Source organism: Melospiza georgiana, chromosome 10 (genome assembly GCF_028018845.1).
Source record: "Melospiza georgiana isolate bMelGeo1 chromosome 10, bMelGeo1.pri, whole genome shotgun sequence".
Lineage (NCBI taxonomy): Eukaryota > Metazoa > Chordata > Aves > Passeriformes > Passerellidae > Melospiza > Melospiza georgiana.
In genome coordinates this window covers 21910239-21932677 of record NC_080439.1, presented here as the reverse complement: position 1 = coordinate 21932677, position 22439 = coordinate 21910239, and the positions used below count along the sequence as shown (strand labels likewise).

General features: G+C 40.4%; 1 protein-coding gene across 3 annotated transcripts in view; it reads right to left on the bottom strand.

The window, feature by feature from the left end:
• Nucleotides 1–1703: 1703 nt before the first annotated feature.
• The window catches only part of UGGT1 (UDP-glucose glycoprotein glucosyltransferase 1), a 40598-nt gene continuing 19862 nt past the window's right edge, over nucleotides 1704–22439 (bottom strand). The window contains exons 21-42 of one of the 3 annotated variants that reach the window (XR_009114888.1): nucleotides 21327–21350; nucleotides 20697–20791; nucleotides 19907–20113; nucleotides 19197–19328; nucleotides 18093–18223; nucleotides 17349–17444; nucleotides 16920–17022; nucleotides 16384–16463; nucleotides 15744–15933; nucleotides 13836–13994; nucleotides 12120–12205; nucleotides 11694–11778; nucleotides 10738–10826; nucleotides 10343–10447; nucleotides 9684–9768; nucleotides 8961–9143; nucleotides 7586–7746; nucleotides 6969–7083; nucleotides 6613–6729; nucleotides 6178–6337; nucleotides 5351–5783; nucleotides 1704–2219 (exon numbers count right to left, since the gene is read on the bottom strand). Coding sequence is in view for 2 of the 3 variants with exons in the window: in XM_058030966.1 (XP_057886949.1) it covers nucleotides 5758–5783; nucleotides 6178–6337; nucleotides 6613–6729; nucleotides 6969–7083; nucleotides 7586–7746; nucleotides 8961–9143; nucleotides 9684–9768; nucleotides 10343–10447; nucleotides 10738–10826; nucleotides 11694–11778; nucleotides 12120–12205; nucleotides 13836–13994; nucleotides 15744–15933; nucleotides 16384–16463; nucleotides 16920–17022; nucleotides 17349–17444; nucleotides 18093–18223; nucleotides 19197–19328; nucleotides 19907–20113; nucleotides 20697–20791; nucleotides 21327–21350 (2429 nt within the window). In the remaining variant the exon portion in view is untranslated. Of the gene's footprint in view, nucleotides 5784–6177; nucleotides 6338–6612; nucleotides 6730–6968; nucleotides 7084–7585; nucleotides 7747–8960; nucleotides 9191–9683; nucleotides 9769–10342; nucleotides 10448–10737; nucleotides 10827–11693; nucleotides 11779–12119; nucleotides 12206–13835; nucleotides 13995–15743; nucleotides 15934–16383; nucleotides 16464–16919; nucleotides 17023–17348; nucleotides 17445–18092; nucleotides 18224–19196; nucleotides 19329–19906; nucleotides 20114–20696; nucleotides 20792–21326; nucleotides 21351–22439 lie in introns of those variants that run through there. The other 2 variants (XM_058030966.1, XM_058030967.1) reach the window with 2 other exon arrangements.

Below are 22439 nucleotides of genomic sequence, written 5' to 3'. Positions count from 1 at the left end.
GTGAAGCACCCCCTGGCAGCACCACTGAGAAAGCTCTGGGGGAGTGGCAGGCTTTGGGAAGGCCAGTTCCTGGAGGAACCCTGTGCTTGGTGTCCCACTGGGCATTGCTGGGTTAGGGATGGCAGACTGGAGAGGCTTGGTGCAGAGGCTGCAGGTTTAACTCCTTTCCTGGCATGCATTGCTGCAGATCAGGCTGCACTTGTTGGACACAGCAGGTACAGCTCTGGAGAGCAGTTCCAGCACTGCTGAGGGCTGGCTCTGCATCCTCACTGGGGATCTTCCCCTCAATTTGGGCACCCTCCTGTCGGTTTCTCGGCTGTTTTATGGCCTGGAAAGGCCCGGGGTGGCCTTGGGCAGCCCGCGCTCCAAAGGACGAGAAGAGGCTTCAGGTTTTTTCTCGGTCTCCAGTGTTTATTAATTGTTTATCTAAAAGATTTTCTCTTGGCCCGACAGAGGTCTGCTCAGCAGCCAGCCATGAGCACACTGAGAGCCCCCGGGGCGGTCACCTATCTTTATACTCAAAACTACGTACACAATATCTATCAATTTTCCCCAATACCTTTTACCCTTATTGACCAGTGCACTTTTAGTAATAACCAATCCCAAAGTGCCAACATCACCACAGAAGATGGAGGCTAAGAAGAAGAAGAAGAAGAAGAAGAAGGACAGGACACGCCCCAATTCCTCCATCTTACTTCTTTAGACCCCCCTGTACAGAAATCCTAAACCCTGTGTCTAACACTCTAATTAACTTATCCCTCCACCATTCACCCAGTGAAATCCTCCCATCCTCATACAGGTGTCGTCTCCTGTGTAGAATCAAAGTGCAGCCACCAGACACTTCTGGCAACATTCCAGGACTCCCGAGCCCCCCAAGGGTGGTCTCGGTGACTCTGCACATCAGTCCTGAGGTGCTGAGATCCCACACCCTCCCCAAGGAGAGGCGGGAGGGCTGGCCTGGCAAACTGGGCAGAGCCCCCGTGTGGATCGAGGGGTTTGCCTTGAGAACTGCAGCTGTTTGCTGGGCACAGCATTAACTCCAGCAGCCTGGGCTCTCCAGGCAGGGCTGGCTGCAGGCAAGGGGTGCCTGGGGATGGGGCAGGAAGGGCTGCTGCACCCAGAGCAGGGCTGGTGTGCTGGTGTGTGCTGAGTGCTGAACTCAGGGATGTCTGTGCATGCACAGGAACTGCCAGGTGTGCCTTGGATGGGCCAAAGCAGCAATGTGGGAGCAGGACCCCTTCAGGATTAGCACAGTGGCATGGGTTATCCCTGTCCCTCTAAGCCCTGGGGGGATAGGGGCAGCACAACTGGTGTTGTCTGACTACGAAGTGCATTTTTGTGACTTTCCATCTTGTTAAATGATGACTTTTCATTTAGTTAAATAATACTTGCACTGTTACATCAGTGCAAGTATTCATTTTCTTTATATCCCCACACAGCTAAATGAAAGAGAAATCTCCAAGTCTCATTTCTTTGTTATTTGCTTTTTAGTAAAGCAGTGGCATTCTCCTTTTAAGATAAAATACATGGAAATGGGCAGCAAGAGCAGCTCGTGGCCTGGTGGTTTGTTCACCTGTAGACAAAGTGCTGCCTGCCCTCATATGGCTTTGTAACTTCCCCAGAAAGAGCCTAAGTGGTACACAGCAAACCAGCAAGGAATGGGATAGCTTGCCCATCAAAGAAACCTGTTGTATCCAGGTTAATACAATTTTTAAAAATTTTATTTAAAAAAAGGATTCAAAACTACTTTTTGCATCCCCTCTCCCCACTCCCCCATCAGAATTTTTCTCATTTATGCAGCTCTTTTGGGGTGGAGGGTGATCAGTTCTTCAGCATTAAGTATATACAGTTACATGCTTCAATAGGTACTTCAAAAAGCAAAAGGGGAGGAGTGCAAAATCCTGTTGAGGTCATAGGCATATGATGTGTATTTATTCTTTCTGGCTGCTTCCTTTTCCTCTTTTAGTTGTCTCCTGGGATTTGGTCTCATTTCCCAAACCTGAGCAAGTTCAAACAGTCAAGTGCAGGTCTCTGTAGCATTCAGCTGGGCTTCCTGTGTCAAGCTGTCCATTTTATAGCTCTTTGATTAATAAAGATGCTCTGGAAAAGAGCCCTTGAGAGTCCCATAGGAGTTTGGAATTCATTCCCAACTCTGAAAGAACTTCAGACACATCTCTGTACTTGGAAGTATTTCAGGAGCATCACTTTCCCAGTGCTTACTGTGAAGGATCAGTGTAAAACCAAATCAAATGAAGAAATGACAAAAAGCTGACCTAGAAACATTCTTTTATAGTAGCAGTAGGTAGAGTTCCAAAAAAAAAAAAAAAACCTAAAAGGCAGATTTATATAAAATATTCCTATTGTTTAACAGAAGTTTAGGGGTTACCCAAATACCATTATTAACAAGACTGGCTGGGAGGAGGAACCCTTTCCTCTTTTTCCCTTCTGGCTTTTCAACAGCATCCCAACACCTGCATGCAAGAAGTGAAAAATGTACTCCAAGGAACACTATTAAAACCTCAGTTATGTGCCCCAAAGCAATTGACAGGAGAGACAAGGGTAAAGAACAGCAGAGGTTTTATTGTGTTGGATCTTGTTCTTAGGGAAGCTCACTGTGATCTCAGTGCCAGTCAGTAAAGAGAACTCCCCATACCTTGGATCACTTGCCACACAGAGTTATGGAATATTCTTGAACAGATTACAGAAGATTTGGGTAAAACCAGGTCATAATTTAACCATGTTCTGATTCCTCAGACTGTTACTGGGTATTTACTGCTTTTATATGTCCCTTTCATTTTCTTTATAACCCTATATGGCTAAATGAAAGAGAAATCTTAAAGTTTTGTTTCTTTGCTATTTGCTTTTAGTAAGGCAGTGAAAAGTTCCTTTTAAAATAAAAGTAGAGGGCATTTCTCAAGTGTGAACTCCTCACCAAGAGGTCAAGCTGCTTTGTAGCCAGAGATGGAACAATGTCATCACCTTACCCTAGACATGGCTTTTCTACTCTGAGGGATGCAAAACCCCACTGTGACCTCTGTAATCCCCATTTTCTAATTATCATCACTCTGCTAGTCCCAGGACCAGGCCATCAGTGATATGACCAGCAGCTGCTCTATTTCATTAATAGATTAATTTCATCTCTCTACAAGATGCTTTCTACATGAGGGTAACAAACCATTTGTCTTTCAAGGCCCCATTGAGCATCTAAGAGCAAACACATGCACAGATCCAAAAGAAGTGATTATTCTCTTTTTGATTGTCATTTTTGGGTGGAAATAAATAGCAGCTTCTCAGGAAAAAGGGGGAATAGTTCACATTCAGAATGATCAATACCATGTGCATTTTATACTGTACTTGAGAACACCTTAAAAGTACTGCAAAGGTGTAGAATCTCACAGTACGCTTCTGGTTTCTTTCTGTATCAATTGTGAGTTTGATGACTTTTATTTCTTCATAAAAAAATGAAGAGCATGGTGTCTGTTAACTGGAGACATAAATACCCTCCATAGCCAGAGAGATCTTATCATTAAAAAAAAACCAATAGGATGCAGTGTGGGTGTTTAAGTACATACATTACCTATAAGAATGAAGAAGCACATTTAAAAAAAAACAATTGTAACTGACATTTAATTTAGATGTATTTTCTTATCCAACAAAGCATTGTTAATGTGCTGAATTTAAGAGTTGGGTTTCTTCTCAGTCTTGTGGCTCCTAATATAATTTGGGAGAAAAAAGAAGCCAGATACAGTTCTAGAGAGGAAAGGGCCTTGTTTCACAGACAGCTGCTCCTGTTCTGAGGGCTTGAGCACATTCTTGCTCCATCCATCTCCAGAAGGAATAAGTGGTGTACAGCTCCTGCCCACTTCTCCCTGTGCCACTCCATGTGCTCCAGCAAGGCTGAAGTGATTTGGATCAGAACACAAAAAGGACAACCTTGCCTGTGCTGTCTTAGCTGTTTAAAAGAGGCTAATTGACACAACATGTAATTAATTTGTTAACAGGTGTATTGTTTTTTACACTAGAAAGAAGTCCTGCTATTGTAAGTCTGCTTATCCTTAAGTGGAGCAGTTTTGATGGGAAGCATAAGGCACCTCACCTGTCATTTCCAGAGACACCAGACAGACTATCTGAATTTAAAACCCCACAAAGTGGGAAATACTTAAGCTGATAAACTCTGTAAGTTGCTCTTAATGTGCTTTTTTTAAGAGTTTGGGCCCTTCCTTCAGCTGGCTGGAGAAGAGCTGCTTTTTCTCTTAAATCACACTATTGAACAGTTTAACACTGCTGATGTCTTCTTTCATATTCCTCCAAAACATTATAGCATTTATAACACAGCAATTCCAGAAGAATATTTCAATATTCTTATACTGAGATATGATTATTGGGTTGAAGGTCTTACAGCACAAAACATTGATAAATGTATGAAAACAAGGGAGTCACAAAAACCAAAAAAGTTTGGATTTCTCAAGCTGCATAGGTGACTATATTTTGTACTAGAAATCTCCTTTTAGTTTTTACATTTCAACTCTTCAGAGTTACAGGGAGCAGACTATATTAACCCTACAAAATGGGGGAAACTGGGTTTGAGGGTTTTCTTTAATTGGTATGTTCATAGTACAGAACTATGGCAGCAGCAGCGTCTTTCAAAATGAAGACATGAACATGAATGATAAAACAGCCCAGGGTAATTAATCCTTGCAAGAAGAAACATCCTTGTCTATGCACAGAATGCAAGCAAATGCAAGTGAAATATCCAGAAACCCCAAAATTAAATGAGGACTGTAATGTGTGCAAGGAAAAAGGATGATCAAAGTGGGAACTAAGGCTTAAGACCTAAGAACTCTGAAGTTTTTATTGATGTGACAACTTCTCTGTTTGAAGAAAAATAAAGTTAATGAAATTTACATGATGATAAACTTCCAAGTTCCACAGATTTTTCATAAACAAAAAAACATTCATGAATCAGTGAACCACAGCAAGAGTAAGGCTCTGCCAGTTTTGCAGACTAATTTACACTTGGAGGAGGAGGAAGGGAGGGCACTTTGATTCAAATCATAGAGACTAGGATGAACTCAGCTGCCAAATTCTGTGTTCTGCTCACTTTGTGAGCTTAGGCATTTGCATTTGGATGGGCATTTAAAGAGACTGTGGTAGAGTTTTACATTAAGCCAAACCATCAAAAGTTGGGCAATAAATGAAGACAGAAAAGAGAAAATCAAAATAATGCTGATTTTGTTACAAAATCAAGGGCAGACTGAACAAATCCAAGAAGTATTTTCAATTGTTTGTAAACCTGAAGATGAAACAGTGTCCCAAATTCAAGGCATAATTTCGAGCTTTATAATGTTACCTGGAAAAAATTATGTCCATCAGATGAGGTTAGGATGTATGTCTGCAATTCCCAGACTCTCAAGTTAGATCTGAGGCTAAACTGGAGCTTCAGCAGTGGTGGAGGCAGCAACAGCTGAAGGAACAGGCTGTGGCTCTTCTGGTGGATTGTGAAGTTTTGTTTCTGAAACACTAAATTCCATCACGGGGTCTTTCATCACCACCACAGGTGCAAAAAACACCAGTAAAGCTAATTCCAGCAATCCAGATCCTATTTCATATGCAGAAATTAACCCAAAGGCAAGGAATAGAAATGCATACATCATCCCATTCAATTATTCAGCAGTTTTGCAGACACACCGGAAAAAAACTAGCTTCCAATATAAAAATTGTCTATGAAAGAGTCTAACTTGAATTTGTCTCCATGGATCATAATTCCACATGTGCCTCTGGATCTGCAGAAGAGAAGAGAAAAATGAGCACTCAGTTTGAGCTGCCTCAGTTGGCAGGTTGGTTTGAGAATCAATAAAGCCTCCCAAGACTTGTTCTTTGCAAGGTATCAGTGCCTGCAGAACAATTCTCACCCACAGTGTGTAGCAGAACTTCTTTAAGGGTTAAGAAAAGGCCAAGCTCATAAAATTTCAGGAACAGTGAGGGTCTTTTACAGAACTGGAACAAATCTGTTCTCTGGCTTTCAGAATTAGGTTAAATTACACCAGACTTGCTCAGCAAGTTCCTTCCATCCCATGATGATTTCATTCAGCCCTGTGCATGGTACAAGTGAGGGAGGACACAGCACAAGACCAAAAGGCACAGAGAAAGTCACAGAAGTACAGAAAGAAAAATTACCATGTGTGTGTTGTCCTGGCATCTCAGCTGGTGTTCCCATTTCCTTCTCCTTCTGGAAATTACTCTGGAGCAGTTTGATTTCTTGATCATAGTCCTGCCACTCTGGAACTATCCTCATGGCTGCCTGCAGCTTGGGCTCTTTGGTCATTGGGTTGTTACACTGCAAACAGAACAGAGAGGCTACAAAAGGTGTCTGCACTCAACAGAGGTGTGCTCCCCTCTGCAGGGATCTTCAGCCAGAGAACAGTGCAAAGTCTCCTTCCAAATTCATAACAATGCCACTGCTCCAGGTAAGAGAAACACAGAAACTAATGGAAAAAACTCAAGTGCTGAAAATGTGCAAGTAGTGGTAGAGGCTGAGGAAGGGAAGTGCCTCTACAACTGGTTGCTGTATTTTATTGTGCTGTAAGAGTGAGGGAATCATCCTGCACTCACCAGATCAATGGTTTTTGCTCTCTTCTTTGAGGAATCATCACACCATGTTTCACACCACAGCCACTCCTGTGGTAAGGACTTGATTGGTACTTGATGGATCATGTTGTTTGGCAAATCCTGTTGTGCAGAGTAAGAGTTAGTGGCTGTTTCCACAGGGTGAAGGATGGGAGGAGCAACCCTCCTCCCAAACCAACAGGATTGTGAAGGTTAACTTCTGTAAGAGTTTTCTTATTTCCCAATGCAAATATAAAGTGATGAATCCACACCTCATCCCATTCCAAAGACCTCTGGGAAAATCCCAAGTCCCATCCTGACACCATAGCCCAGTAAAACAAAACAAACACAATAAAGCACACCTGATCAAGGTTGGACAGACTGTTTGGATCCTGACTCAGACCCTGATACTGTCCTCTGAGTCGATCTCCAGCTGCTATCTTCCTGAACTTCTTCAGATCCACAACGTACAGAGCACTACGTGGAAATGATGCAATTAGTAATGACTGCAATTAGTAATTTCACTGGGGGGTAACACTGCAGCCCTACTAAACCCCTGAGACACAATACCCTAAAACAGTCTCAGGGTGGCAGCACATCTATGATCTATTACAAAGCAGGAAAGCAGTTCTAACAAAAAAGAATTTCCGACAAATTGGAAATTCAGGAACAAATCATGGCATGTACAAAAAAGAATTTCCAACAAATCTGTCTTAGCTTTGCTGTCATGCAGTCCCTGTTCCAACATTTGTTATTAACAAAGGAAGATGTCTGTTAGTTAACACTTCAGTTCTTCATCTCTAAAAGTTGTAGCAAACTGAACTAACTTGTCTCTAGTGCTTCACTGGCCACAGAACCTTAAAGAGGCAACAGGAAGCAACAAGTGGTTTTCAGGCAGAGCTGCATACCTCAGCTAGTTTTCTGCTAAATCCAAGTAGCAACCTCTCTATTTTAGGAAAAAAAGAAGAATTCTTCATACCTGATGTGGTATTTTCTTCCAGCTAAATGACTTGCCCAGTATCCTGATTTCCAGAACCTGTATCCATCCATCTCCCTTCGGCTGTCACAGAAGGGGGTGTATCCATAAGGAGCACCATCCAAATTAAAATCCCTCAATTCCTTCAGGTCTGTGCGCACAATCTGAAGGGAAAGGACATTTTATTTGCATTTCTAGGAGCCTGCCCTTCTAGGGTTGCTTGCAAATGCTGTATAGGTTTTAACTCAAACTGAGCAAGCAGATAAAGGAAGAATCACCTGATATATATGTGGCAGTTTTTTGCATTATATATATGTAGTACAAAAATACAGCACAAAAGGTGTTGTCTCCCCTGCCCTAAGAGCTGGAGCAAATAAAATAGAGCTTCAAATAACCTGATGGGGGGTGGTTTGGAGAGATGAAGTGCAAAACTGTTTCTTAATAAGCAGCAAGAATTCTCACTATACATAAAACTGTTTCTTACTATACATAAAACTGTTTCTTAATAAGCAGCAAGAATTCTCACTATACATGAACTGGGATTCTTGGTATCCCTTCCTCTTCAGTGTCTGCAGACTCTTCAGGGATGAAAGCTTTTTAATGGCTTTTTGACACAGATGTGGCACTAACACTACTTTAAAAATACCACTCTAATGGGAAAAAAATGCCTTAGTGTCTCTCACAAGCAGAGAAACAAACTGTCTAAAATGACAACTGGGGAGCTGGAAATCTCTCCTAACTGATCCTTCAGCTTCAGTTTGACCTGGCATGGCTTCCCACTGAACATGTGCCAAACCCCCCAGGCAGTTCACACTCACTTGTTGATAATCTGATAATACTTCTCACTTCACATGTACTTTTGAGAGTAGTTTTGGCAGTTCTCACTGCACATTTCCTGCCCTTCCCACCCAGGAGCTGAGGAGGGGGCACAGAAAGCCTCCCATGGCCTTGTGCACAAGGGATTTGCCTTCTCTACCTCTGGCCAAGGTAAAAGCAGGGCCTGGGAGGGCAGAGTGGTTGGTGAGTTAGGAAAATACCATCTGTGGTAAGTGATCTGCAGGCTGGGAGAACAGACTGAACTGCAAAACTGGAAGGGTGAAATGAGAATCTGTTTGGCAAGCTGGCTGGAATCACAGTGAGTGAATGAGGAACCAGATAACAGTAAAAGACAGGCCAACAAAGCCAATCTTGTGGAAACAGGCACAAAACCCAGCCCTCAGTGAAGCATGCCATAATTACAGAATCAACCTCTAGTCATGCCTGTGAAGGGCTCAAACTCGCAACCCTTCCAACAATATGGAAATTGTATTCTAGAACTTATTAATAAAAAAAATTAGGAAAAAAAGAAAAGATCAAATAACTGCAGCCTCTGTGTTACCTGATCAGCATCCACAAAGAGGATTTTATCAACAGCTAATGGGAAGAGCACATCTAGAAAGAGGATCTTGTAACCCCAGATGATTCGCTGCTTCTCTGTCTGTTGGTGCAGCCAGCGTGGCCATTTATACTGGACAAGCTCATACTGGAAATTGTACTTCTTGGCCATGTATGGGATGAACTCCTGCAGAGGGAGGGGAAAAAAGCAGCTTATCTCAGTTCTTTGTTCCTCTGCAGGAAAAAGAAAAGCACATTACAAGAGACAGACTTCAGTCGAAGGCACAGAACATCAGCAAATGAAATAGCACAAAGAAAATTAGTTTCATTTTTAGTTCACACAAAACAGAGGCCCAAGCTGAACAATCAATACAAATTGTACAGGCAACTAACTATTTCAGCATTTTTGTCCATTATGAGCCATTTCATAGTGATCCACAGAGGAGAATGCATTACTCAAATCATAAAAATTCACAGATGGGACAATTGTTTAGGGGTGTACACAGCAGTGTAAGTGGGAGCATGTAAAATGAGAGAAGAGCATTGGGAGAATTTTTTTACTAGAAAAACTTGGCCCACTGTCACATCAGCTGACATTCCCATCTGTGAGGCTTCCTGCAGCTTTGGGTGAGTTCAGGTTTAGCCAAGTGATGCTGGGAAAGGGAGGGGGAAGCAGCTTGTGGCACCTTTCCCCCACCACCAAATAAATTTCTAGTTAGTAACAAACCTTGAATGTAGGTGATAAGTAGTTCTTCAGAAACCAAAACTTTAAAGGAGTCTTGGTGTGTTTCAGCACAGACAACATCATTATGCTATCAAAAGAAAAAAAAAATAAAGCAGTTACAGGAACAAGTGGCATCCATGAAAAGTGAGCTGTGGAATAGATCACAAATTGCTGGGCTACATGATTAAATTATTTGTAGTTATGTGTCAGGTAACTGAACTTTATAAATAAAGAAAAAGTGGGTAGCTTCAGCCTATTGTAAATTGCTTAATTTTATCCACAAAATTACTAAACCCCCAACATCTCTATATTTTAACTAGGCAGAGAATATACAACCTGTTGGCTTTCACAGTCCTTTGAGAACAGAAACTCAGATTCTTTCCAAAGCAACTGTGACTTATTCTGTAACTTCTTAACAATACATTGGTTATATTGTAGTGAGAAAACTTAGGACAGCAACACACCATCTGTTAAACTAAGTCAATTTTTAACTCATGAATGCTATGCAGACAGAAGTTCCCATGGCATGGTAAATGCAGATTCTAGTGGACTTCTGAAGCATTGAAAAAGTGGAGTTTTTTATACTCTTACAGATTGTAACCTTTTTCCTTGTGCAAGGCCACCACCCTTTGGCACACTGGGGTTATAAATTCTCAACTAACCGTAGGAATCTCTCATACAGGTGTCCTGAAGCCACAGAGAATATATTTAGTACATCATCTTTATCCTGTTTCACATCTTCATTCTTCTGTCCTCCTGTGAATCCCCTGAAAGGAAAAACATGGTTCTGTGAAGCACAAGCCAGGAAGGGCCAGCTCTATAGGAAAGGCTGCAAATACAAATGTTTTCAGGCTCCCAGGTAGCAGGGGGAGTAAAGGAAAGTAAAAGCAGTGCAAAGCAGGAGCCCAGAGCTCTAGAAACAGAGGAGTCCAATCAATGACAGCCCTGAATTCAAGCAGACTTAACAGACAGCTGTGGAATTTCACACACATCATGGTATTGCCAAAGAGTTTTCCAGTTTCAAGAAACTTGTAGGTTATCATTGAATTAGTTTTACCATTTCAGAGATTCCCAAAATCCAGATTCATTCTCATTGGTGCCATCACTTAGCAGATCTTCATTCATCATATCAAACTTTTTCTGCACCTGTGAAGCAAGACATGGCTTTAGTAAGTTGGAACCACATATTGAGTAGATATTGCAGGAGTGTTATCCTGCCACTGGTTCTGTTTTTACCTACTTGAATAGCTGGCAGGTAACCTAAGCTCTCTGGGAAAACAGCTCAGTAATGAGTGACTTTTTCCAAACAGATTTCAAAGGAGCTTTTAGACACCAAAGGCATTTTAGTCTGGATGGTTAAAATGCTTTTTTAAGAGATATTTAATGAGGTGGATGCCAGTGATCTTTCTGGCAAAGAAAATCCTTCAAAGAAACCAACAACCCCTACCCCTCAAAAAACCAACACACCAACTCCACCAGTCTCTAAGTGGTATAATTGTCACTGAGACTCCAAAGCAGATACACAAACAAGAGAGTGAATGGGGAGAACATCCCAAAAATAGTCCAGCACATGTAAATAGAGGTGTGAACTGGCTCTGTTATAGCCATCACTTATCTACCAGTCATTCTCCTTGAAATTCTCAGCTATGGCATTACCTGACAGGCAACCCTGAGAGACAGCAGATTAGTAATTTACCATTTTTTTTCTTTTTTTTTCAAATGTATTCTCACCTAGCCTGTGTCAGAGTGACACAAAAAAATGAATAAAATTGTGAGTATTATTGTAGCTCAGGGACATACACAAGGAACAGGACTTTGTCATTCTTTCCTGTATTAAAAACCCAAATCAAGGCTACAGATGATGCTCTCTATTCCTGATACAGTGAGGTGAGCTTAGTGCAGACTGCCTCAAGTGTGTGCTCATGGGAAGGGAGCTTCAGGCCTTAATCCAAGTTTCTCCCCACTGTTGATCCAACAGATTTCTTTAAGGGCACCTTAGGTTTATAAACTCACCTTCACTTTAATAATTTTGCTCTTGAAGTTATTGAGAACAACAATAACTTCATTAGCTTCAGGTGGAGAGTCCGTGCCATCATGACTGAAAATAGAGCAAGATACTGATTTTTACTACAAAGCAAAAATATGGTTTTTATTTCTTCTGGCCATTTTTATACATATATTTAGCCTCAGCACTGCAAAACAGGTTTCAGACATGCCAAAGAAACAAATACATTTATCTGAACACACTTAATGGGGTTTTTAATTAATGAATTTCACCTTGCATAACCTATGTTTAGTATGACATGTAATTTGCTGTTTAATTTGCTGTTCAGGTCACCACACTTTGGCAAGGGAACCATTAGATTCACATATTACAATGCTCACCTACTTCAGAAGCTTTACAAGAAAAAGACTGAAGTATTTCTTATCCTGGCCTACCTGTAGATCCTGTAAATATCTTCAGATCTGCCTTTTCTCAGTCTTAGAGTCCATGCACCAGGATTGGCTTTTAACTGGAAGTAGCCCTGTAAAGTGAAAAGAATATTTGGCACTTTCCAGAAAATGCAAATGCAGAAAAATCAGCTTTAAAGTTATGGGTTTTGACTTATTGTTTTAGATCTAAAATGTTATTTGCAAGATTGTTATTAAATCCAGAGAACAAGAGAAAAGCCCCAGTAATCATTCTATTCAAAATTGTTGGGTTTTCCCCATGATTTAGAAGCTTGAAAAAGTCTGGCATTATTTGTTAGATCAAAATATTCACTGTCCTGATGGGAGCAGGGCAAGCCCAAAGTCTTTTCCTGCAAAAGGTTGCCTTCATGAAGGAGTAAGGGAATTTCAAAACTCTAATTTGTGATTATACAAGAAAATCTAAAGGAATTTTGAAGCTCTACAGAGTGGTAATTCTAGAGCAGAAGCAGTAACATAATTTACAAGTTACAAGACATCTCTTCTACAGAACTTAGAAATTCAAATATTGTGTTCAAGTCTTTTTAAGCTTCAGATTCAGATCTTAAGATTCAAATTCAGATCTGAATATTTTCCTCAGTGATTTAGATTATTAGACCTATAGAAGACACATGCAACTGTAGAGATGCTCCCATTCACTTTTGTCCTGTGGCTTCAAATGCTTGCAGTCCCTATGTGAGCCAAGCTGCTTTAATAAGAAAATTTAAAAATATTTTTGAAAATTTTGATGCAGTTAATTAGAAAAAGGACACTTCTGAGTTTTTATTCCCCAACATAAACACACCACATGTAAAATCACATGTAAAATAAGGCACATCTTTCTTTCTACAGTAAGAAATACAACATCACTGTAGGATATACTCTGGCTAAGAAAAGGCATAAATTGAAAATTAGTAAGAATTCTAAAGTAAATATTTAGCACCAGGAAACAAGGAATATTTTCTCCTTGTTTTTCTTTTAATTCATTTAAATAAATGTAATAACTTTAAAAACCTTAAAAATTAAAAAAAAAAAAAAAAAAAAAAAAAAAAACAAAACAACACAAGAGGTAATGTACTTCAGTTTTTCACTAACATTACATATCAAGAAAACACTCCAGTTTTTTCCTCTGCCATAATTTCAGTCCATTACCTTTCCCCTGCTCCAGTGTGGACACTGAGAACAGACACATCCCTTATGCAGAGACATTACAAAAGCAGCTGCAGGGAATAATCATACACTTGGATTTCCAGCATCTTTCCTCACCTAAAATAAGCAAATCCCATTCTTTCACACTTCCTTTATTTTCTACAATGCCAATTGTCCTTGCTGACTCTCCCCATTTATGGAACAGGTCTCTTGAAGAAATGGGTCCCAAAAATGAGACAGCCTGAGGCTCACAGCACCAGAGTGATGGCCCAGGGAGGACCCAGGAAAACAACTGAGCTCCCCTGGAAAGGGGCTGCTTGAGAATATTGGCAGCATTCAAAGACATTCCAGAATATCTCAGAAGGGAAAGGAGCTCATCTTGAAAGAGGTGAGAGGTGTGAAGGTTCAGACATCAGTGTGAGGAATGATGGGGTTCTGGTGCATCTGCATCAGCTGTGGAGTGCAAGTTACACCCCAAAGCCAGAGGCCATGCTAGGAAACACCCAGGGGGGGAAGGCAGGGCTGTGCTGGCTGTGCCAGCTCCAGGAGGACACTCACCAGGTTGGCCATGACAATGGTGTCCACGATGACAGGGCTGCTGGAGGTGCCCAGGGTGAACTGCAGCCCCCGAGGTGGCTGCCCAGTTGTAATGTCATAGCAGTGGCCCTCGAGCAGCAGGTATTCCAGCTCATACTCTGCAGCTACAACACTCTCCACCTGAAAGGAGCAGACACTGCTGACTGCAGCACGAGCTCTAAAGTGCCAGATGTTATTCTCTAGAATAGCTATAGTCATTTAAAAAAAGCTATTTCACCAGAGTAATTTTATTGTTAGACAAATACTTAGAAAACCTCAGAGCTCAGCTCCTTCAAGTGACAAACCTCACACAAATATAAGAGTGGCCCAGACAAAAGTATTTGAATCTCAACATATGCTAGGATAGGAAAAGGGAAAGATTGTTGCTCTATTCCACAATTTATTTTTTTAACATTTACTGGTGAATGGAGAATTGGTATCTCATAAAAAGTATATTATGGGATCCAGAATTTTGACTGTAAATGTGTTTAAAGCTCATCTCACCTAGTATTAGCCACCTGAAATAAAAATTTTATTTTGCTCTGCATTACTCTTACAGTGCACTAGGGTACTGTCAGGACACACCCATTCTTTTTTTTCTATACTGAACAAAGTTGCCAAGGAAAGAGAAGAGAAAAAATAACCAAAGAAAACCCCACAACCCCAAAAGTCTTGGGTCCCTACCAGGCCAAATTCAGATGTAGCCTGAGGACAGTACATAAGCAGAATGTTAGTCTAATCCCACAAAGCATCTCCTCTCACTGCACATCCAAAATGAGATTTTTAATTGCTACAGCACCAACAGACTGCACATTGGGAACTGGAAATGGTGCACCTGCAAAAGTAAAGCTGCTGTTTATTTGGAAGCTCAGGAATGCACTTGGAATGCCTGAAGCATTTAATCCCCCTCTCTCTCAGGTTTTCAATTAATCAATGGGGCAGGCATGGAAATCAGAGGCTTTAAATGTAGTATCAATGCTTCATTTATGGCTTTACAGTTAGATTAAGAGATGAAAACAAAGAAACTCCTAAACCAAAACATACTAACCCAAAACCAAAACCATAAAACACACACACAATTTCCTAGATTTGTGATTAACTAGTACAGGATCAGTAATACTAGATATACCACAATACCACACCATATTCCCAAACAATACCAGAGAGATGCAGAAGCAAGAGGGGGCTAATAATAGGGACTAATAAGACAGTGATCAGTGAGAAGGGGACCCACATTTGTGATGCCCACAAGGCTGCAAACACTGTCACTTTTCCAGAGGCCTCTTTGTAAAGGCTTTGACAGTCTTGCTACACACACATGTGTAATATTACAATAAGGTAAATAAATAAGGGATTTTCCCTATTTCTCCCTCTGAATGTTGGGCAGCACTGCCCAGATCCACAGTCCAACAATCTGAGTCAAGGTCTGCTCAAGCAGCAGCAAGCTCCTGAACCTCAGCTGGGCCTCCTGAACCTCAGCTCCTGAGCAGCTGAGTGGATTTCTGCTGCATGGCTTTACTGCTGCACTGACACTGCACATCCTTCTGTGGACCACAGCAGTGTTTGCCAGTTAATAAGCACTGTGAAATTAGTGAAAACTGAAACCAGCTTGGTGGCTTCTAGGAGCAAGGGGAAGGACCTGCTCCAAGCCTATGGTGTCTGAACCCCTGAGTCAGGCATCCATGAGTAATTGAGAACAGCAATCCTGCTGTTGGGGAGCTTATGCTTCCACCTCCTAGAAATCATTTAGAGGTCTGTAAATGCAGTAATATCCACAGCTCTATGTTTACTGACATTTTAAAATTCTGCATTTCTTTCCCATTAAATAAAAACAAGCCCTGGAAAAGCAGCACCATTTAAATGCAGTAGGAACATGATGATTTCTCTTACCTCCTCTAAGAAGATATTGTCAAGGTCATAGGGGGTTCTAACAGATTCCACCATCCAGCTCTCAGGAGTGTTTAAATTCAGAGTGAACAGTGGAGACTGGGGCATATCCAAAAACTTGGCAATTGGTCCTGGAGCAAAGTTATTCTCTGCTGTGAAAGAAATCTCTGGCTCCAAAACATAGCGGTAAAAGCTGAAATTTCAGAGAGAAAATGTTAGAACACCCATCTGCCAAAATTTGCTAATATTTCACTCTCATTGTATTTGCAGATGCCATCAGCTTTCCCTGACCTCTGATATCTCCAAGCCTTTGTCCAAAGCAATGCAGGTTGTGTTAACCTTAGGACAAGTCAGAATTTCTATCTTGAAGGACCAAAACAAACTGTGCAAGACTTAACTAGTAAGTTATTTAATTTTATATAAATACAAAAAAAAAAATTAAAAGCAGCCAACTTGTAAAATAGCAGAATTACTTCATGCCATCCACAAATTCCCAGATTCTCTGTGGGAAATGATGCTATTATATAAATGAGATCAAAGCAGTTATTGAGATTTCCCATGGGACAGCTGACCATGCTTCTGTGCTTGCACATTCCAACAGGTTTCTCTCTCTCTGCCCACCCTGTATCATGGAACTGCTTACCTTTTCAGTGGCATGTCAGAAAGCTTAGACTGGCAGTTCATAAACACTCTCAGATTCATATTTATCAGTTGGTTCAAAACCTAAAGTAATAAGAAAGAGACATCCCTTAAAAATCTAATGAGGAGAGCTGACCACTGTTTTATAGACAGGACCTCAGGGTGGATGTTATCTGCTCATTCCCAATCCTCCCTCCTTGTGGTTTTCTTTACCACCCCTTCCCCCTTTTTAATTGGTGGTTTTAAGCACAGTTACCTGCTCCTCATATTTCAGGCATTCTTTTTGGCATGCTGAGACCCTCCTCAAGAACAGAGTTACTGCAAACTAAGCTGTTAGAATAGTGAAACTAAAAGCTCTCTGGACAATAGCTGAGTATGATTTTATTAGTGTGCAATACAGCTTAATTAGTATTTCCACTGATAAATGCATTGTGAAATTCAGACACACTATTAGAAAGCCACTGGTCACCACACAGTCAAAGAGGAAGCAAACATTCCAAAAGGATGGAATTTGAAGTTCTCACAACCCTGCCTACGTACCAAAAGTAATGGAGCAAGTCTTTGAGCATCTCTGGTCACAGGATCAACAATAGCCACAACATCAAAGTATGTCTCCCCCTCTTTTGGTCTCAGTTTAACTGCACTAAACAGAAGAAAATACAATTTTAAAGTATCAAATACATGGATAAACACTTGAAATGCATTACAACCCACTGCTATCCATCTCATTCTGAACTGAAATTACTTCCTAAATGCTGTGCACCTTCAGAAACTTAATAGAGAAAAAAATTGACATATACATGTATGTTTATATAGATAGGTGAAGAGATAAAATTAATTTCTGGAATCTTTCTGAAAACTGTTGGGGACTTTCCTACTGCTACTTAGATGGTTTTTTTTAATTAAATGCAACATAGAACATTGGGGATGTTAAAAGACACAGAAAAGCCTTGTTCAGCAATTCTATACCTGTATCGTTCTTCAAAAAACTGATATTCAATCCTTGCCTCTCCTTTTGGCTGAGCAGAAAGAAGAGCATCCACTTTCATTACCAAATCACTTGCCCTGAAAAGAAGGAGAAGAATAAGGCTTGCAGATATCAAGGAAAAAGGCTGTAGTTATCACATTTCTGTCAGGCAGCAGCAAAAGAGAAGGCAAACAAAATCCAGATACCAAACACTCCTACTACCTCTCTACACAAGCTCTGAAGAATTAAACATATTTAAGGGTTAATCCAACAGTAATTTAAACTGGTTGCAGCCTTATTACTGAGTATACCAAAGGATTTAAGTCTAACAAATACAGAACAGCTGTATTTTAGGGGTCACCCATGTTACAGGACCTGAATTCCTGATCTTCACCAACCACTCAGAACTGAAAGCCACTCAGATCAAACCCTTGTTTCACTACTCTTCCCATTTTACACTGCAACTCTGAGCACTAGGAAGCAATCCTCTAAGTGGAGAAACTTTTGAGAGGGGTCCTATCATAAAAGATAATTACTTTTGAGCACTACTTCTTTTTCAGTATTTCCACAATTTTTCAGTCTAGTATTTTAAGAATATATTCAATTGTTAAGGTGTAAAACCTCTTGAAAGTTCAATGAAAATAGATTTGTACATCACACCTTTGCCAAGAAGCAAAATTGCAACCTACAGATCTGTCAGCTTTTCTTGAATTAACTGAGATTTCTAGTGACAGCTGTTTACTTACAGATCTTCTTCAAATCCCAGCTGTTGAATCTGAGATTTGATTTTCTGTCCCGATGTCTTTAGGATTATATTTTCAAGGAGATGAAAATCATCCTGGTTGAACATCTCTCCATCCTCTAATGGGCCAATAATCTACCAAAACATAGCAGAATCAGCATTATTAGGTGCCCTGGTTTGAAAAGGAAGTGAGTTTTTTGGGAGTTTGGTGGTCAAAGTAAAGGCTACACTGAAACAAAATTCAAAGATGTATTAAATAAATACTCCAGCCCAGTCTCAGTGGAAACCAACCATTTAGGCTGGTATTAATGTCAGTGGCAGCAGAGTTTAACAGGTAAATTCAGGTATTGAGAGCCAAGAGCCCCAGACTAAGACATAAAATACACACTTAAAATTTTCACTGGGTCAGGCAATTAAAATTATACATGAAGTACCACATCTGGAAGGGGCAGCAGAATACCAAGCCAATTCTAATAGTACAGCAAATCTCCCTTCTGCAACCTTCAGAAGCCTAAGAGTTATCTACACAAGTCTTGTTATTCTGCTAATGAGAAAAATAGTACAGAACAACTCAACACCTGAGATTTTTAACCCACTGAAATATCCAGCAACCACTGGGACCTGAATGGGTTTGTTCCTAACCAGAAACAGATGACAAAAGAAAACTCAATGCTGTACACAGCTGTGTTTCATTATTTGCAGTGAAATGCTATTGTAACATCATTTACCTCATTTCAGATAAACTATAATAAAAACAGATGGTAGAAGAGACCAAAGCACCTTGGTCAGGGCATTTTCAGTACACTGAAGCAGCATAATCTTGCAAATTTACCATCCCCTTCTACCCCTGGAATCAATTCACAACCAGCATGAAGGAACTTTGTTATTGAGAGACCTGAATTTGTACCAAATGCCAGCAACTAACTGCACACATTAAAAAGAAAAGGTCACACAGGTGTGAATAAATCAAACTGGAAGTGATCCTAAAGATTGCTGAGACCTAAAACAGGCTGGCACTCCTGTGTCTGATCCCCACCCAGACTCTGCTGCTCAAATCTGCTCCTTTCTCACACTGGAAAGTCTCTTTCACTGTTTGTTATCATCTCACCCGTCCATTGCTGATCACAGCCCTCTGCCCCTTCTTCAGCTTCAGAACATCTCTGCAGTAAATAGCATGGGAGAGAATAAAATCCACCTTGGGAGACTCAAAGGCTTCTTTGAAAATGTTGGTATCCATACCCTAAAAGAAAAGAACACTTGACATTGGAATAGGAAGAAAAACTAGACCATTGCACACTTTTTAAAAGCAATCTTTTTGTTGTCATTCAAGAACATCTTTGTATCTTGCTAAAACTGATCCCTGGCCCCCTTTACTTTGTGGCCTTAAACCTAATTCTTGCTTGTCACCACTATCCCAACTTCTGCTGTGAAGCTACTTTGACCAGTTCCAATCTTCCTGCCTAACTTTTTAAAACCTACTTTGAGACATGCACTTCTATTTTTTCCCATCTTTTAAAAGAATATTATTCTCTTAACCATCCAAGAAACACTGACTCACTTAAATAGATCCCTGCATCCACGTTCCTTTTGCCTTTTTCAAGATACATAGCTCTGATGAGTATGAGGATTTACTTGATGTTTAGATGGATTGTTCTATTTCAATCTTCAGAGATTGAAAAAAAAAGCAAACTAGCAATCCCAACAGGGTTACTTTTCTCTGTTACTGCACCTTCTGCATATGAATATACTACACTAAAAAATGAATTTGAGGAACAAGCAAAGCACCCTCCCCATGAAAACCCCAGCAGACATGCCTACCCCAACAGCAAATTCCAAGATGTCAGCTCCTGCCTCCAGTGCCTTCACAGTTTCTTCTTTTGCCATCTTGGTGATGAAGTTCTTGGCATTATTTGAGGTTTGTGTCTGCAAAGCTGCCCATATGGCTTTAGCCACAATGGTATTCTGGCTGTTGGGTTCTTCACTGGGATTATTAATCATGCTGATTCGAATGTTATTGCTGGATTTCTGTGTTTAACAAAACAGGTGATGGGAAAGTTTAACATTTCAGATGAAATAAATATATAATAAACACTATAGCAAAAGCTTTGTGTTTCTTAACCAGAATATCAGATTTCAAATTGGGTAAATAGCAGCACAAGGTTAAATAATGAATTAACTAATTTAACATCAAGCATTTAGCTTATGTATAGGCTCCACTGTCACAGCAATCTTCCAGATAAGCCTGTGCTACCTAAGAAATCCAGGACCATGGCCACCACTCAGTCTGGCAAATAAGCTGTGCTTTATTTTGTTCAGTTATCCTCCAGAACCAATGGGACAGAGCAGAGAGTAATGCTTTTGTTTATCTCCAAAACAAAACACAGATATTTCAGTTTAACACCACAGGTTTAAAAGAACATTTATTGTATTCTGTCCTAGCTTAAGATCAGCAATATTCCAGTCCCTAAAAATGAGATGAGGCTGGAAATTAGAGACCCTGCAGGGAGAACCAGGTGATTTCACATGAAGATTGTGTAAAACACAACTTGTGTTTTACAAGCCTCTACCAAGGGCTTTGCTAACCCATTCCAATGAATGTGTTACCTACCTGATGTTTAATGGCATCATACAACAATTGCCTTCCTGAAGGTTTATCAAAATCACCAACAATCCAAAAAGTAACTGGTCTAACAAAGGAATCATCTGCAATTATTAAAAAAAAAAAAGAAATTTGAGAGTGAAAGGAAGGAAAGCTTCATTTTTTTCCTCATTTGGAGGTAAACTGCAAAGACACACATGCAAAGACTTCAAAAAAGTAAAATTCCATAGAATTTTACTATGGGTGAACCTAAGCTATGAAGCCTGGCAAGACAAAATTAATAGCATTGGTGTATTAGTCTTTATTAGGTCATTCAGAAAACCCATGTGGGACAGCATGCATTGCTCTAAGCTAGAATCTTTTAGGATTTTTGTTCGTTTGCTACTTTTTCAATTACAAATCATAAAGAAACACATAAATAACTTGGAGATTCCAGCTGGGATTGGAATCCAGCAGACATATCCCTTCTTTGTATTCAAGCTGTTAATTTACAAAATCAGTTTTGTATAAAAGACACAAGTGCTGGAGCAAACATGCATTCCAACAGCTTCCTTCACTGCCTGCTGGTTCTAAAGCCAGTGTCATAAAGGAACCAGAAAATTCCAAGAACAATATAAAAAATGCCAAAGCATGAGTTACCATAGATCTCCTTGGAAGACATTCCTGGTCAAAGAGCAGAAAGGAAAGGGGAAAAGGAGAGACACATTAATAACTTGATGGTAATCCCAATGTGTATTTAGAAACTGCAGCACTGTACTGGGCATAACTGAATCACTACAGTTCAGATCCAACAGCAACAAGTTGTGCTAATTTTATTCCAATAAGCTTTGACTTTTTCTTCCCCTCAGACAGATGGATGCTTGATTTTCATGCCAGCTTTAATTAATATTACCAGTTTCATACCACAGGGTGAGGACATCATTCTGAAGACTGTTTACAAACACTGCTGTGCCACTGTGTTGTTATCTTCCCTCTTTAAAAAGCAGCATGGCAGTGCTGTATCAGTGCTGGTGCTGAGCCAGCAGCACACAGAACTTCTCTATTACTTCAGAAAATAAATGTGGAACAGCAATACTGTAACCAGATAGCAGCTATTAAATATCTTAAGTGGCAGAAGAGGCAGTGACCAAAAAATGTCAAGCCATGGAATTGCAAATTAATGCACTTTCCAACAAGCATGCCAAGGTGTGGATTTAATTAAATCCCCTTGTTCAAATCCAAGGGACTGAGCATGAATGAAGAGCAGGCATGAGGCAGGAAGAGCAATGGGAACATTTCAGGCAGTGCACATGGATGGCAGTGACTGGAGACAGGACCATGGAAATTTGGGACAGTCTAGTAAAGACAGGAACAGGAACAGGAGGATTTGGACCAAATGACAGCAGCTTATTTCTGGAATCTAACCAAAATGGATAAAGGAAACACCTGATGGTGTCTGGTTAGACCTGGTTAGGCTCTGTTTTATGTCTATGCATGCATTTCCTACACTTGAGAGGTACAGGCAAGTTTGAACACTTTTGTGTGCAACTGTAACAACACTGCCATTGGAAAAGCAGTGCCTGCACTGGAGCAATAAAAACAGCGCTGACCACATTAGGTGATGTCTTATATAATGGGCAGTTGGAATTTTCCTCTGAATCCATGTAACTTCTAGTAATTTTGAACTGTGAGACAGAGAACTAAAACCCCTTTTATATTTTCCTAGTCACTTGCTTACACTGCTGCATTTCTGGGAGTCACTTGCAGAAAAGC